The sequence below is a fragment of the Chrysemys picta genome, chromosome 11 (assembly GCF_011386835.1).
Source record: "Chrysemys picta bellii isolate R12L10 chromosome 11, ASM1138683v2, whole genome shotgun sequence".
Lineage (NCBI taxonomy): Eukaryota > Metazoa > Chordata > Testudines > Emydidae > Chrysemys > Chrysemys picta.
In genome coordinates this window covers 12,562,067-12,579,183 of record NC_088801.1, presented here as the reverse complement: position 1 = coordinate 12,579,183, position 17,117 = coordinate 12,562,067, and the positions used below count along the sequence as shown (strand labels likewise).

General features: G+C 43.5%; 1 protein-coding gene across 6 annotated transcripts in view; it reads right to left on the bottom strand.

Annotated features, from left to right (window-relative positions):
- Nucleotides 1-17,117, bottom strand: part of KALRN (kalirin RhoGEF kinase) — a 721,955-nt gene that overhangs the window by 83,812 nt on the left and 621,026 nt on the right. For 3 of the 6 annotated variants that reach the window (XM_065561521.1, XM_024104810.3, XM_065561522.1), the window contains 2 exons: nt 2,710-2,993; nt 1,530-1,634 (listed from right to left, as the gene is read on the bottom strand). In XM_065561521.1, coding sequence (XP_065417593.1) covers nt 1,530-1,634; nt 2,710-2,993 — 389 coding nt within the window. The remainder of the gene's footprint in view (nt 1-1,529; nt 1,635-2,709; nt 2,994-17,117) is intronic. The other 3 variants (XM_042843108.2, XM_024104809.3, XM_024104811.3) reach the window with 1 other exon arrangement.

Genomic DNA, 17,117 nt, shown 5'->3' with positions numbered 1-17,117 from the left:
TGCTGCTCACTGCCCTTTCTGAAGCTCCTAACCTGCCATAATCCTCCCCAGAACCAGCAGATTTTGGGGAAGACTTCCTGATCTCTCCCATTTTTGCCTCTTTGCACACAGTAACTAACTGGATCTTGAGGGGAGGGAAGTATATAGTGTTAAAAATGGATGCCACGAGAAAAGAAAGGAAGCAGCTAACAAGAGAACAGATTTGTAGGAGTTGACAGAGCAAGGAAAAAAAATAAAATATGTAGACAAGACAGACAACCAAGGCAATTAACTGAACACAAAGCAGATCCATGGATCAAATTCACAGGCTAAAGTCTCCCCTAACTTCAAAGCAAACCGAAATAATCCAAGGATTCATTTTATACACCATTATGCCATTCATCACAGCAGAATGCCTCCAGCAGCCTCTCAGTCACAGGCAGCTAAATGGCACTAGCAATAAGTAAAACTTCCCAAAAAGCCATAGAGCTCACTTTCCAAAACACAGGCACCTTAATATCCACATTGGGTGATTAAATGGACATTCAGGCACCTAAACAACAGTAATCAGGGTGCCTGAGAGTCCAGATGGCTAGTCTAACATGCCCAAGTTTGAAATCTGAGCCCATAGTAGCAGAAATACAGATAGCACAATAGAAGAGAAAAGCCTATTGACAAGTAGCCTACCAGCACGATGCACAAGCATGGGTAAGAACGAAAGATTCCTATAGGACTTTGAGCACCTAAGTTGTTGCTACAGTACATAACAAGAGAAGTTGGCATTGTTTTTTTGGTCAGGGGAGTGAGTACTCCCAGCTGTCTCTAGAGACCCAACAAATAATACTTTGACCTTATATAGCACTTTTTATTTCTAAGTTCCAAAGCAGTTTAGAATGGTGCATAAGGACCTTTCTCCCCATTTCACAGATAGGAAAGCTAGGGCACAGAGAAGTGAAGTGACTTACCTGAGGTCACACAGGAAGACACTGGCAGGACTTGGATTAGTGCCCAGGTCCCCTGACTCCCAGAAAGGAAACTGACTGGATCTCATGCATTTGATACTACGTCTGCTCTATTCACTGGGGCCAAAACAGTCACCAACCAGCACATGCATTGCTATTGCCAGATACCAAGGGCAATATACATATATATATACATATATATATACATATATACATATATACATATATATATATATATATATATATATATATATATATATATACACACACATACACACACGTTTCACACGTGGAATTTATGTAATATACAAGTAAAGTTATAGAAATCCTGAACACACAAAACAAAGAAGTGTCCTTGTGCACCAAAGCAAAGACTACAAGGTTGGATTGCTCAACAGGCACCATTTTCTTAAAAGCTATTCAGTGAAGGGTTCTGAACAGCAGCACAAGAAAATTGTCCATGGTAACCAGACTGACCTATGTATACTGGAAGAATTATTCACTATTAAAAATGTAGTCAAATGAATAAAGCATAGTCATTTGGGGGAACACAACTAGCCAGCAAACTGGTTAGCAGCAAAGTCCTACCATCTCATCCTGCGTAGGGTCATTGTCAAAAATCTTCATAGGAGGAGGAAGCGGTGTGTGGGATTCTTCATCTGGCTCATCTTCTCCCCAACCCTTCTTACTCTTCTGAAAGCAAGATCATCATTAGACACAAAAAGGCTGGTTATATAAACACACCACTTCAGAGCCTACCTAGCTACCTTTATGCTTATTTCTAATACAATAGCTGTATCAACATAGATATGAGGCAGGGAGGATTATGGATAAGTCTGGCTGCCATGACAAAGGAAAGTCATTTTTTTATTATTGAGTGATCAGCCAGGGACAATATACTCTTCCAAAGCAAGTCGTTGAAAATCATTAAATAATAGTTAATGGGACACTTAAAAAAATCTTCCTATTTACTCTATTGCCTGACAGAGGCCACATCTAATTTAGATTAATAAAAGGTAATGTAAAGCTTTGAGTTTCTTATCTCCCCATGCATTTAAATAGTGTGACCTTCATTTTCTGTTCAACTGTCACACTAGAGCTGCTGACAGGATAGATCATGAAGTAACAAATTCTAGTCAGTGTGACACAGGGAAATGGTGGCCATTATTGCTACAGACAAATATTTAACAGCAAGAAATGTTGGCATAGCTTACAAAAAAGTTAGTGTTTTCTTTTAATAGAAAAAAATCTCAGTTTAAAAATACAGATATCAGCATAAATTGTTGATCATTGCTCAAGAATGACTACTGTGCATCTTAATCTGGAATTCTTGTTTAGCAATTAAATTGAAACAAACACCAAACATCCTGATGTACAATAATTTTGAAAGTCTCAGCCCTAATTAATGCTAGATTTTCAAAATGGAAGGATCATATCTATGGCACAAATATAAATCAATTTTGTTTTAGTTATTCTGAAGTGATATTAGATCTTTCATAATCACACTGTAGTTTTCCTGTAAGCACAAAAGGAGGTTCTCCACCACTCCCACTCAGCCCCACCCCTAATTTAGCACACTTTTAAAGTGAAAGTAAATAAGAACAAGGAACCATTATTCCAGAATAAGAGTATGTACAAACAGTTCATACTCAGGAACAGCTGTTCCTGACTATGTGTAGACGAGTCCTTATTCTGAATTGAGACAGACAGACATCACTGAATGCTCTGCCCAAGATACAGTCTCATCTGCATTACTGTTAATACATACCTCATCTGCACTGTCCCCTTGAGGAGTGGTCTCATCTCCAGGCTTCGGTGAACCAAGGTCAAAGCTCTTCCTGCCATCTCGCACTTTCTTCTGTTTTTTGATGTTACTCTCAGTCTTCCCACTGTTCAGCCGACGCACAGGACTGGTCAGCCATTTTTTCAGTGTGTTGGTTGAACGCTTTGGCCCAGGAGAGCTCTGGATTGAGTTAAGGGATGACTGAGGCTGCAAGTTGGCCACCGATTCTGACTTGCCTCCATTTTCATTGGATGAGACTGAATATGCATCTGAAGGAAACAAAACATAACTGATGACATTGCCTGCTGGCTTTCTGGGACTACCCTAGATTAGAACGTACCATGTTACGGTGCATGGGGATTTGTGCAAAGCAGAACAAAATAAAGATGTTTTGAAAAATAATTTGTCAAGTGTTGAACAAGTCAGTGTTTTCTTCAGAAGTGAATTCTAGAGCAGAGCCCTCTTCACCGCATATCTGATTGAAAAATAAGAGGGTTAAGATTCTTCTAAATCCTACACTCTTCTCATTTCCCTCCGTATTACCTGTACTTGTGAAACAGTGCACACACAAAAATGTAACTAGATTCTCAGTTCCTACCCCAGACTCCACTGTGAAGTGAGAGCAAGGCACAAAATAGCCACAGCAACAGGGAATACCAAAGCTCTGCCAGCCATCAGCTGTTCCATTTTGTTTCAACTACTGCCTGGAAACCTAAGTGATCACATGTAAGTACTGTGTGTCTGATAGCTGTACACCGATGAGTTTTTAGGTTGAGTCCCTGAGCGTGTGCTAGCTTCCTGCAAGAAGTGGGAAAGTAAAGTATAGCTTCGAGAACTGCTTCAAAGTCATTCCTGACAGGCTCCTCTTTTTGCAGGTTCCCTCCTCCTGCTCAGTAAGTGATGTCCTTGGTTTGAGTGAAGCCCTTGAAACTTTGATCTGGATCAGTAGTGGCTGGCTCTATATTCAAAGTGAATCATGCTGTGCAAAACTGACATCTTTAGATCTGGCAAAAGGTAAATGTCACTCCATTTATTTCAAAGCATTGAAACCTATTTTGGAAAAATAGGATTAGAAATTTTGTACAGATTCCACTTGAGTAGCTGGATTTTGTTTTCAGGACAGCAGAGGTTATATGTACTGTATCTTTTAAAGACTGGCAAGGAGCAAGGCAGTAGGACAGCCAGGGAAAGTAGTTGGCAGAACCTCTACAGCCAAAAGGAGACTCAGGGTTTGGGGAATACTACTAGGGTTACCATATCTAGCAAATAAAAGAGGATCCTCCATGGGCCCTGGCCCCGCCCATTTCCCCACCCCCAGCCCCGCCCCAACTCCGCCCTAACTCTGCTCCCTCCTCCCTCCCATTCCCAGCCACGCGGAAAGGGCTGCCCGAGTGCTACCGGCTTCACGGTTTGCCGGGCAGCCCCCAGACCCTGCGCCCCCAGCCGGCGCTTCCCCAGCGCAGCTGGAGCCCGGGAGGGGAAGCGCCCAGCTGGGGGCGCAGGGTCTGGAGGCTGCCCAGCAAACCGTGAAGCCGGTAGCGCTCGGGCTTCGGGCAGCCCCCCATGCCTCCGGACCCTGCGCCCCCAGCCGGGCACTTCCCCTCCCGGGCTCCGGCAGCGCAGGGTCCGGAGGCAAGGGGGCTGCCCGAAGCCGGTAGCGCTGGGGCAGCTCGGCTCTTAAACAGAGCCGAAGAGTCAGGGGAGGAGCAGAGCCGCCATTTTCCCGGAGATGTTCGGCTTTTGGGCAATTCCCCCCGGACGGGGGTTTGAGTGCCGAAAAGCTGGACATGTCCGGGAAAAAGAGGACGTATGGTAACCCTAGATAATACGGTGTTCCTTCAGTGTACAGAAGTGTACGTTGACATTGCCTGATGAAATCAGCCAGAATTATTGAAGTTGAATTGAAAGTGTAGGCTCCCGTTCTCCAGTGTGCCAGGTCTGCTTCTCCCAGTGCAGACTTAGAAAATAGGGCAGAAGGGAGAGCACCCAGCATTGCAGAAGCTCCTGTATTATCTTGTCTTCCCTACCCCACAAAGGGCGCATAGTAAACCGACAGGAATAGAGGATGTGGATGGGTTGGGTTTAGCGTGTGGGTGCTGGATGTGGTGGTGGGCTGTAATATACAGGAGGTCAGTCTAGATGCTCTGGTGGTCCCCTCTGGCCTTAAAACTTTGACTCTCTCCCTCTATACTCCTGCAATTGCAAGCTGCCTGGAGGCTGCTGACATCTGACAAAAATAGCAAAGTCCTAGCTTGTACCAGATGACTGGTGCAGCACTTGCTGGCTCTAGGATCGGTTGGCGCTCAAAACTGACTTAATGGCTCTGTGGCTCAGTACTAGGATAATGGACCCTTTACCTCCTAGGCTGCCAGTTCAAATCCATCCCAGGCCAATAAGGACTAAAAGTCCACATCTTGACCATTCAGCAGATTGTGTGAAAGGAGATCTGACTGGTACTCGGTAAATGGTTTTGCACATCACTAAAGCCACAACCACATTTGGCATCCTCTTGCGGCTGTGCCTGCCAGACTGAATTACACACCCAGAGAATTGTGAAAATTGCCCTTTCTTCTCAAGCGGATTCTACAAGAGAGACCTATTGTTGGGAGTGGGGGAAAAGATAGATGGAAAAGGCTGATTAGGTTATGGGGAACCCATTCCAATGGGAGCTCATTGCACAGCACATTTTGCTGTCAGAATGCTCTCTCTTTTCCTTTAATCTCAGGTGTTCCACAATACTGGAAACTTAAAATTCCACTTGCCCTACAACAGAAGTTTCCTGCTTATAGGGTGAATTCCATGGCATAACACTGATTTCCCACAAAACAAGACATTTTTCCCTTCAGGACAAGTTCCCCTTACTTGTTCCATTTGTTGTTTTGCTTTCCTAATGCTAGAGTCTTGTTCTGACAAATTGTGATTATACAGCAATGAATTCAAACGGGTAGTGATCGCTAGATTTATTTACCCTCCCATCAGTGCCTATCCGTAAGAAGTAGATTCAAGATGGCTGATCTTCTGGTGGAGTTTGTTTTGGATCATAATGTTACTTTGAATATAAGATAGGGGTTTCTTTTCAGGTTTGTCTCTGCATACTAAATCAGCAGACAGCTGCTGTTAGAATCCCCTCCCCCTGGCCCTCCAATGAGCATAGTACTCTATGGCCTTGAATACCCTGCAAATAGGGCTAGCCCTTGATGTGTGTGTAGTATGCCAGTACATGTTTAAATTGAGAAACAAAAGAATCCACTCTCCATGGCTGCCAAAGTGGCACCTTCCATGAGCCCATGAACAAGTTTTGTACAGGTCAGTAACTTTAAAAAAGTTATTTTAACTGCTAGAGTAGCTACTCTGCAAAGATAGCTTCCTGGAAACAGATGGCTGTTCAGTTTCAAAGTGGAACATTTCAGTAATAGAGAGACTTTGCTGAGTGAAGAGATGTGGAAAGTGTGCATTCCACAGCTAACATGCAGGGAGTTTAAACTGGAGAGGGAAGGGAAGTTGTGTCCTGCACTCAAAAGTGCAAAGTTACCATTCTAAAACCTTGAATTTTGCTGACACAACAGGGTATGCTGATAAAGCTTGGCTTTCAAAGGAACACGTGAGTCACGTGAATGGAAAGTGTCTGAAGCCTATCAGACAGCAGATAAGCTAGCCACTGAAAACAGCTCTGTAAGCCTCTCTCCTACCTATTTAGCATTACTTGATTAACACAAAAGAGGCTGAAAATAAAAACAATAGTAACTGACTGAAACCATGCATTTTCATAGATAAGGCTGGTTCTTTGACCTTAAAAAGAACATAGTCAAAGTTGGTGGGCAAAAAAAAAAAAAAAACCAACCTTCTCCCCCTCCTGCCTTTGGAACAATACATTCCAGAAGGTCTGCCTATCATCTGGCCACTTTCAAACTAGTTCTTCCTTTTGCCACTCTATCACTTTTCTGCTGATCTGGGCATTGTTAATGTTTGAGGAGCCAAACTTTAGCTTCTCTTAGCCTATTGCAAACTAAGTAATCCCCTACATTGTTCATAAATTAACTCTCTAAACATGCAGAACAATGCTTTGTTTTGTGACCTGTAATTGTAAAATAGTAACCCTCTCCCTCCAGAGAGGCCCTCTGTGCTGGCAAACTGCTACTACATAAACTTGGACCAAATTAGTTAAACCAGGAAAGATAGGAGAATTTGGCTAAATTGAGTATCTTTACATGGACAAATATCCCACCATGGTCAATGAAGACCCTGCCCTTGTGATGACTAAGAATAGGACACAATTAGCCAAACTTGGTTTCAAAACTGAATTTATAGGGGTATTTAACCATTCTCTAGACAAGGAGGTATATCTCTGTGTGTGTGTGTGTGTGTGTGTGAGACATACAATTTTTAATGGTATCCAATTTGCCCTTGTACAGTAAAAAAAAAAAAAAAACAGATGTTACCATAGGATCCATAGATATACCAGATTAACGATACATCATAAATCACGGCTACAGAAGGGCCACTGTTGCTTCCTGAGCACCTGCTCGCAGCTAAGTACCATTCTGTTATGGCCTGCCTCAGTTTCCCTCCTCCCCCCCTGCTGTAACAATGAAGTCAAGGAGAAGCCAAACACACTACTTTATGGCAGTATACCTCCCTTCAATAATATCTTCTGAAAGGAGCACTGGTACAATTGTTTAAAAGGCTCTTTCCTCAGAGCCTAGATAAAGTGCAAGAATCCCAAAATAAAACAAAAAACAAAAACACCCCCCCCATCACCACCACTCCTTAGATTCCAGTCACAGCTCCTTCTACTTTAAGGCCTCAGTCTCCTCCAATGCTTTGAGTTCTGCAGACTTTCCCCAGATTATTCAAGGTCTCTGCCAGGCCTCCCTGGCTGCAGAATTTTTGCCTAGTTCACGCTTCCTGGAAGCTCCCTTTCTCCTCAGGAGCTCTGTGGGAGTTCCTTAGCCTTTTATCATGCCCAGTTGCTTCCCTGTCTAACTGCCTCCCAGTTATTCAGTGAACTAACTACTCTCAGGTGAGCCTGGGTTACCTCTGACCCCCTTGTGGAGCCTGTCAGAGGTAGGCTTGGCTCGGACACTGACACATCTGACAAAGTGGGTATTCACCCACAAAAGACTATGCTCCAATAAATCTGTTTGTCTATAACAGGGGTCGGCAACCTTTCAGAAGTGGTGTGCCGAGTCTTCATTTATTCACTCCAATTTAAGGTTTCGCGTGCCAGTCATACATTTTAACATTTTTAGAAGGTCTCTTTCTATAAGTCTATAATATATAACTAAACTATTATTGTATGTAAAGTAAATAAGGTTTTTAAAGTGTTTAAGAAGCTTCATTTAAAATTAATTAAAATGCAGACCCCCCCCAGACTGGTGGCCAGGACCCAAGCAGCATGAGTGCCACTGAAAATCAGCTCGCGTGCCACAGGACTCTTTTTTTTAACAGATCCAGACTAACACAGCTACCCCTCTGGGTTTGTGTATGCGTTCTAGTTGTAAGGTTGCCAACCCTCCAGGATTGTCCTGGAGTCTCCAAGAATTAAAGATTAATATGTCATTAAAGATGGCTATGTGATGAAACTTCCAGAAATATGCCCAACCAAAACTGGCAACCCTATACAGGGTCTGAAAAGTGACTTTGGGTGCCTCGCTATTTAAACACCCAGTTTACCAAATCTTTTTACAGGGGTATGATGTTCAGAAAGTCATGAATAATCTGCTCTCTGAAAATTATGCCCTTTGAAAGGGTGTCAAATTGAGCATCCAACTCACTGATCACTCTTGGAGTTTCTGGAGACTTTATCAAATGTTCAAACCAGGTCAGATATCCTTGATGGGGGAAAAATTAAGTCAATTACATTTTAGACTTATCAGTGGATTTCTTCAGTCTGATGTCTTCAAATAGATTGAAATTCAGATAGCAAGGAGGTATCAAGTGCAACAGCGAGGATTTGCTAGGACTCTCTTCTAGTTAGAAAACTACTGGAGTGAATGTGCGCTAGAAGCAATTTGGTTAAGATGATCCAGGGTGAAGTGTGGAAAGGATACCCATTTCCTGTTACCTGCAAAGACTAACTTTTTGCCCTCACTTTAAGGGCAGACTGCAGGAACAACAAGTTTTTCTGGAACAGCTGCAGAGTACAGCAAATGAGTATATATCCATGTATATCATAATGTCACCACTATGCCACAACAGAACTTTTTAGAGGTTTACCTGGTAAACCAGAAGGTTTACATTTGGGTTCAGTAGACGAACATGGCTGGATAAGTTTCCTGCCCAAACCACTGGGGGGGAGGGGAAGGGGAAAAAGTGTGTCTGAGGGCTTTTCTACTTGAACATGGATGCTGCTGACTCAAATTAACAGGTCTTTAATCTGGTCCTGTTTCAAAGATTAGATCAAAGCCCATTAACAGATTGATCATCTGTACTGTGCTGATGCACACTAACAGTTAGGGGATGGCAAGCTAGTATGGGGTAGATACACAACCCAGATTGCCAGGAGCAAAAATTTTCATGGAGATAAGCCCTAAAGCATCTCTAAACAAATCTCCAAGAAATCCATTGTTTGGCAGCATGGCAATAGCAGATATTCACAGTCAGAATAAAAAGCCTTAACATTTGAAAGTTTTGCACTGCTAAATTAGTGAACTGGTTTATGGCAATATACAAAAACCTGTAGGAGAACACTTCAACCTTCCTGGCCATGCAATAACAGATTTTTAAGGTAGCCATCCTACAGCAAAAAAATGGCAGGACCAGACTTCAAAGAGAAACTGCTGAGCTTCAGTTCATTTGCAAATTTGACACCATCAACTCAGGATTAAACAAAGCCTGTGAATGGCTAGCCAACTAAAAAAAAGCAGTTTCTCCTCCCTTGGTGTTCACACCTCAACTACTAGAAGACAGGTTTCAGAGTAGCAGCCGTGTTAGTCTGTATCCGCAAAAAGAACAGGAGTACTTGTGGCACCTTAGAGACTAACAAATTTATTAGAGCATAAGCTTTCGTGGACTACAGCCCACTTCTTCGGATGCATACTAGAAGACAGCCTCACCCTCCCTGATTGAACTAACCTCATTATCTCCAGACTGATTCTTGCCTGCATATTTATACCTGCCTCTGGAAAATTTCCATTACATGCGTCTGATGAAGAGGGTATTCACCCATGAAAGCTTATGCTTCAATACATCTGTTAAGTATCAGGGGGTAGCCGTGTTAGTCTGTATCTACAAAAACAACAAGGAGTCTAGTGGCACCTTAAAGACTAACAGATTTATTTGGGCATAAGCTTTCGTGAGTAAAAACCTCACTTCTTCGGATGCATCCAAAGAAGTGAGGTTTTTACTCACGAAAGCTTATGCCCAGATAAATCTGTTAGCCTTAAATCTAGCAGAGAGTCCATTTTAGCAACAAGAATAAACAAGTATCAGAGGGGTAGCTGTGTTAGTCTGGATCTGTAAAAAGCAACAGAGTCCTGTGGCACCTTATAGACTAACAGATGTATTAAAATAACAAGGAGTCTAGTGGCACTTTAAAGACTAACAGATTTATCTGGGCATAAGCTTTCGTGAGTAAAAACCTCACTTCTTTGGATGCATCCGAAGAAGTGAGGTTTTTACTCACGAAAGCTTATGCCCAAATAAATCTGTTAGTCTTTAAGGTGCCACTAGACTCCTTGTTATTTTAATACATCTGTTAGTCTATAAGGTGCCACAGGACTCTGTTGCTTTTTACAGATCCAGACTAACACAGCTACCCCTCTGATACTTGTTTATTCTTGTTGCTAAAATGGACTCTCTGCTAGATTTAAGGCTATTACTTGGAAAGAGGCCATTTAAATACAACATTCTGAATGAAAAAACCCTCAATGTCTGACTATTCAGTTTTGAATGCACAGCCCTTGTAACATTTCAAAACGAGAATGTGGTGCCAGGTGACTGGTGTAAGCCATTTCAATTTAACATACACAACCCCTACACAATATGAACTAGAAGAATGTGATGACCTTGTTAGAAATATTGGATTCAGCATTAGAGGCACTAGTCTCTCCAAGGAGGTGCTGAAAAGACTTCTCAACAATCAAATTACAGAAAGGGATGGGGGGGGGGGGAAGAGAGGGGGGAGAAAAAGACAATCTTTTAGATCCACACTATTCAAACCATCTATAAAGAGAGAGAAACTAGTTTGGGTGTTCCAAATAGCTTTTACTCTTGATAGCTAGGCATTAGAATAGTTTACAGCTGTAAAAATTTCAGTGACTTACAGGATAAAATTCTGTTTTAAATCAGAAGAGCAAGATCACAGTAGCTTAATGTGAAGTTTAAACTTGATTACCTCGCTGTCTCCAAGCAATTTTCTGTAGCAGTGGTGGACAACTGCTGGCTTCCTCAAACAACCAACATCAGTGTAGGAATTGGATTTCTATGTTGCATTTCCAAGGTGCCAGTTATCTAACCATTAATCCAGGTAGGGCAGAAGTATTTGACATCCTTGAGGTACAATCCAGTTAACAAGATTGTGAACCCCATTGGCAAACTCACTGAAGTCAATGGGACTATGCCTGTGAATAGCCACTCACTAGTGGAAGTGATGGTTTCATGATCTCTCTCAACGAACATTCAAGCAAGCTCTGTTGTGCCGTCCAGAGCCCATTTTCCCCATCTGCAGCAGTTATTGCAAGAAAAATAATATCTCCTTTAGGTGCAGAAGTGAAATATCAGCATAGGAGGAGAATATGGGTTCCATTCAAGTTACCAGTTTTGAAGACCTTGAATTCCTTTGTACTAGAGAGTCTTGAAAAGCAGGGTTCTTCTGTGCCCACCATGTGTGCAATGACAACATTTGCATTAGCACTTTAAATGTTCATTTACACAAATCTTCATCTCAAGCAGTGAGATGCTCACTCTTATTCTTGCAGACTGAGACATTCTCTTCCCAAGTACATCCCATTCCCAATGTACGTACGTACTAGTCTCAAGTCCATAATTTAGGGACTGATTCAGGTTCCTTTATTCATACCAATACCTTACTTCTCATGCCACACCATTTGAAGTCAGGACGACTAATCAGGATGTGAAGTTCTACTCAATGCATTTAAGGATGGCTGAATAAGGCCCTTGCATTGCAAGCTCTTTTGGGCTTGCAGGTGTTTTTGTATGAAGTATTTAGACACGTTAGTGGGTGTTAACACACACGGCCAAAAATCAGATTAAAAAACTTCAGCATTTGGAAGGATTGAAATCTAGATCCAAGCTTTACAGCTTGGGTACATTCTAGTCACTACATACATCTACTGTGAATTTGCAGCAGAGTTCAGTAAACAACAACCTACTGCATTAGAGTCAGGTTGGTCAGTAAAGAAAGAAATCTTCCCATTGCTTATACAAAAGCAGCCAGTTACACTGCTAAAAAGCTAACGTTTGACTAACGTTCTATTATACAGAAGACTACCTTTTCAAATCAAAGCCACCACGAAAGGTTTCAGTAAACACAAAAAGCCCACAAGAATATGCAAACAGTCCTAAGCACCCACAGAGATGGAGACAGAAGACAATTGGAGTGGGAATCATTTAAAATGAAAGCGGTGCTAAACTTTAACAAAGCCTAGGCACAAAATTGTCCACATTTCAGGTTTCCTTGTAGGTTCAGAATGCTGGTCAGTTTTGTTAGTATTCATATGTTTTAACAAGATGTGGCTGAATTTCAAGTAAGCCCAGGCAGAAGTCAGAAGAAACTCCATGCTACCTGGTTTCATGTCTGAAAATAAAGATGGGCTCAAAATGCAAAATTCAGATTCACTTGCAAAATTTGCACCTACCCTCCAAACATCTTCCATACTTTGGGTTCAGTGTTTTACTTTGGGCTCATCTGTATTGGAGATCAGGCAGATGTTGGCAGTTTTCTATTTTAGTTTTGGGCGCTCATCTGATGCCCCAACTCAAAGTAACACTCAAGAGGCATCAGAATTCTAATTGGTCTGTTTCTTGGGATAAATAATTTCATCTACATATTCAACTGGCAAAATGCTACGACTTCAGAGTAAAAAAGTTATTTGTTTAATTAATTTAACACATTTGAGATATAGAAAGCAACATACCTGGCTAAAAAAAAAAATAAAAATAAAAAGAGGTGTTAGAGCCAGAAGTGTGACAGACTTTCAATCTAGTGTAATTCAGAAGTGTGACTGATTCAATGATGATCATGCAACAAGTCTGACTTTCAAAATTAACAGAAAAAGGAACAGACTAAATTTGAAGTTATACTAGACATTTAGAACTTAAATAGTTTCTTTACTGAAAACCTGGTATTACTTGTAATGGACAAGGAAACAGATTGCTTTGATTCAGATGGTATTTAGAAGATGTAACTCCACCTACACTGCCCAAGTCAATAAAAGGTTTTAGAATAAAAAAAAAAAGTTACTATCCAGGGATTTCTAGAAAGCATAATGAATGCTACTGGGGGCTTCTAAATGTCTTAGGGTAATGGTCACTGCTCTCCCTGGGGTTAAGGAATGTACATCTCCCTGATCATGCTGTTCAGACAGGATAGTAGGCCCAAAGCAAAATGAACAATCCAGGCACTTTGTGTACTTCCTATCAGTTGCATCTCCCAGCAGGAAATGATTAGTTGAGGTTAAGCATGTGACAGTTTATTCTAACTAGCAATAAATCCCCAAAAGGCAACCTGCTATTAATTTCAGCTGAATAGGTTTATTTTTAGCTCAGTTCTTCCGACATGGATTTCCTCAGATTGCTCTGGGAAAGCTGACAAACCAAAACTAGTCTCCAGGTTTAGGTTGCGTCAATCAATAAGGGGTTATGTCTAAGAACTTCACTTATCAAAGAGGCGGTCAGGAATGAGTTACTGCGACTCTGGGAAAGTCGCAAAGATGGAGTTAAACCAAAGGCCTGAAAAAGCAGCTTTGAAATGTGCAGTCTTTTTTAAATCTTGAAGAGAAGGTACTGAAACCAGAGTGTGATATGAACGAGTCTAGCATCTCTAGGAAGAGAGGTAGCACAAGGGTAAGAAATCAGTAACAAAACCCAGTGAATTCAGACACTGCATCTTTGTTACTGTTCTATTAGAAGTAACTGTTGAAGTCAGTCTGGCAGAGAAATAGCTAGAACAATTAGTCATGGTGTAGCATGCAGAATTAAAGCTGTTGTTGTAGGTGACCTTTTGGGGAAAGGAGTCGTATTGCATAGTATCTGGAGGATGAGAGATCTAAAGTGAAGAGTGGGGTAGTACATGCAGTAATTACTTACAAGCTATGAGAGCAGCCAGCCAGAGAGGCTACAACCTGACCTAACACCTACAGAGTTAGAAGTAGCAGCACAGACACTTGCTGTCAGGCAAGCCCGACATCCTCTGGTTGTCCCAGTCTCTCTGAAGTGTGCTCACATAGAACAGCATAGACCAACACCAACACCTTCCTTAGGCCTTGGCTACACTGGCAATTCACAGCGCTGCACTTGCTGCACTCAGGGGTGTGAAAAAACACCCCCACCCTCCGAGCGCAGTGTAATCAGCGCCTGCAGTGCTGCACGCTCGCTCGCAGCGCTGCAAGCTATTCCCCTCGGAGAGGTGGAGTACTTGCAGCGGCGCGACTACACTTATGCTTCGCAGCGCTGCCGCAAGTGTAGCCAAGGCCTTAGTGAGGTGTTTCTGCATACTGCTCTTATCAGTCTTCTTGACAAGCTAGTCTCTTTTCACAATTCACACCTCACCCACACCACTTGTGTCTTATTTATAGTAGCCACTCTGGAGTTTGTGACAAGAATCACAAGGAAGCAACAGGTAGAGAGAGTTCATCAAGCAGTTCACTGTGTGAGGTAATCCCAGCCAGCCTCACTCTAGAGTTGGAGTGCCAGAGGAGTGAGGTGCAACACCAAGAAGGGAAGCCTTACTTAGCTCCCCAGCTCTCAGAGCACCACAGATCTAGGCACTTGACTTATGCTATGTGTAAAGGGGAGGCCATTCATTGTCCCACTCCGCCTAGAAGAGACAAGCTAACATTTACTAGAGAAATCATTCTGAAGTGTGAAAAGTCAGGATGCCAAGCGCAAATGTTAAATATATTTTCTGCAAAATCTCAGGCACATTTGTTCCTAAGTTTCCAGAAACCCCCACACATACCAAGCAGAGGGGACACATTGTGAACCAGCCCAGAGCACAGCTGCAACAAATATCAGTCGGCTGGCACAGACATGGATAGGAGCATTCTCAGTGCTTAATTTGTAATGAAAGGTCTTGGGGCTTAAGCAATTTAACAAAAAAATTCATAATTGACGCACAAAGCCCAGAGGTGCTGGGGCTAGGCCCTGGCAAAAATGAAGAATGGAGTATTCTTCCCACAAGGCAATGTAGTCGGGTAAGCAGGTTTCTGGAGAAGACTCAACAACTTTGAATGCTGCTTTGTTTAGTTTCTGTCCGGGGGGGTAGGGAGGGAGGGGGAGTTTGTACAAACTGATGTTTAGGTCAAGGCTATTGCACATTTCTTTTTGGTGCTTAAAAATCCCCTCCCACCCCCCCACACTCATTTCACTTTGGATTCACAAAATGTTTCAATTTCCATGACAAAAGTTAATAATTCTGGAAGTTCCATGCTGGGAATAGGGTGACTAGATCACAACACTAAAATATCAGGACACATTGGGGTGCCGTCAGCCCTGCCCACAGTCTACCCCTGCTCCTCCCAGGCTCCGCCCCCACTCTGCACTAGGTCCTACCCCCTTCCCACTCAGGCTCCCCCCCCACCGCACCCTTCCTCATCCCCTGGCTCCCTGCTGGCTTGCTGCATCCCTCCTCAGTCCCCCACCCACCGCTCACCTCCTCATCCCAACCGCCTGCCGTTCACTTGCCTCTTCACCCTCCCGCCCGCCACTCACCCCTATGGCACTGACTTCCCCTCTGCTGGGTGGGTGCTTGCCCACCCCCTGCCTCTTCCCACCCAAGCATCTGCCTTCACTCTACCCCCATTCGACTCCCTTCCCCCACCTCTTCTCCACCTCCTCCCTGGAGTGTGCTGCATCCTTGCTCCTCCCCCCTGGAAAGCACTAAGCACCACCAAACAGCTGTTGGGCAGCAACAAGGGGGGAGCTTGGCTGCAAAACTGAACACCTAAGCCCTGCCCCTTCCCTGAGACCACCCCCCCTGTCCTGAGGCCCTGCCCCCCACTCAGTACATTTCCCCCTCCCTCAGTGGTTTGCTCTACCCCACCCTCACCCACTTTCACTGGGCTGGGGTGGGGTGCAGGAGGGGGTGAGGGCTCTAACTGGGGGGGGAAGGCTCTGGGGCGGGGGAAAATCAGGGTGTGGGAGGGTGCTTTGGGTTGGGGCAGGGGCATGGGCTTACCTCAGGCAGCTCCTGGTTAGCGGCGCAGCAGGGCTAAGCCAGGCTTCCTGCCTGTCCTGACTCCGTGCTGTGCCCGGATAGCAGCCAGTAGTAGGTGGCTCTGCGCACTGCTCTTACCCACAGGCACCACCCCTGCAGCTCCCATTGGCTGTGGTCCCCCGCCAATGGGAGTGTGGAGCCGGTGCTCAGGGCAGAGCCGTGTGTGCGCATTCCCCCCCAGGGTGCAGTGCAGAGCCAGGACAGGTAGAGACTAGCCTACTTTAGCTCTGCAGCACTGCCAAGTGAACTTCTAATGACCCCGTTGGTGGTCCTGACCCAAGCCGCCTGGGTCCCTTTCCTACCAGGTGTTCCGGTCAAAAACCAGACAGCTGGTCACTCTGAGAGGGCCACTCATAGCAACAAAACCCTTTACATTTTTATTTCTGAAATACTATTTGACAAGAGAAATTTGTGCATGCTCAACATAAATTCAGTGATGTTAGGAAACCTTTGTGGAAACCTGAAGTTGTGAAGTAACCTAGAATTTTTAAAAACTCACCCACTGCCACCCACCCGGTAGGTATGAAGTTGCACATGCAAGAAGCAGTGCATCGTTTTTGCATACCACTAATAAAACCATTCACTAGAAATTATAAATATACCCTCGTTTCTTTTAGCATCAATCACCATAAAATGTTTAAACATCCATATGGAATCAGATTGATCAGCTTTTTAATTTGGATCTAGCTATTTTAGCTCTCTGCTATGGATGGCAGGGTAGTAGTCTGTGGAATACCATCTTTTATCCTAGTGGTGGGCACAAAAACAAATTTGTTACACATACTTTCCAAGCAGCTGTTAATGAAACACAAGGCCTATTCTTTTGCAGGGTGTCAAGGGTCAGCTTCATTCAGCAGCTCCCAAATTGAGCTACAGTAAGTTTTTCCACTTTTAATTAAGTGATTCCTCAGTGACATGACATCACCACTGAGACCAATGTTGCCCTAGGCTCAGAGCAGGCCTTTTCTACTGTAGAACAAAAATCACTTCCCCTCTC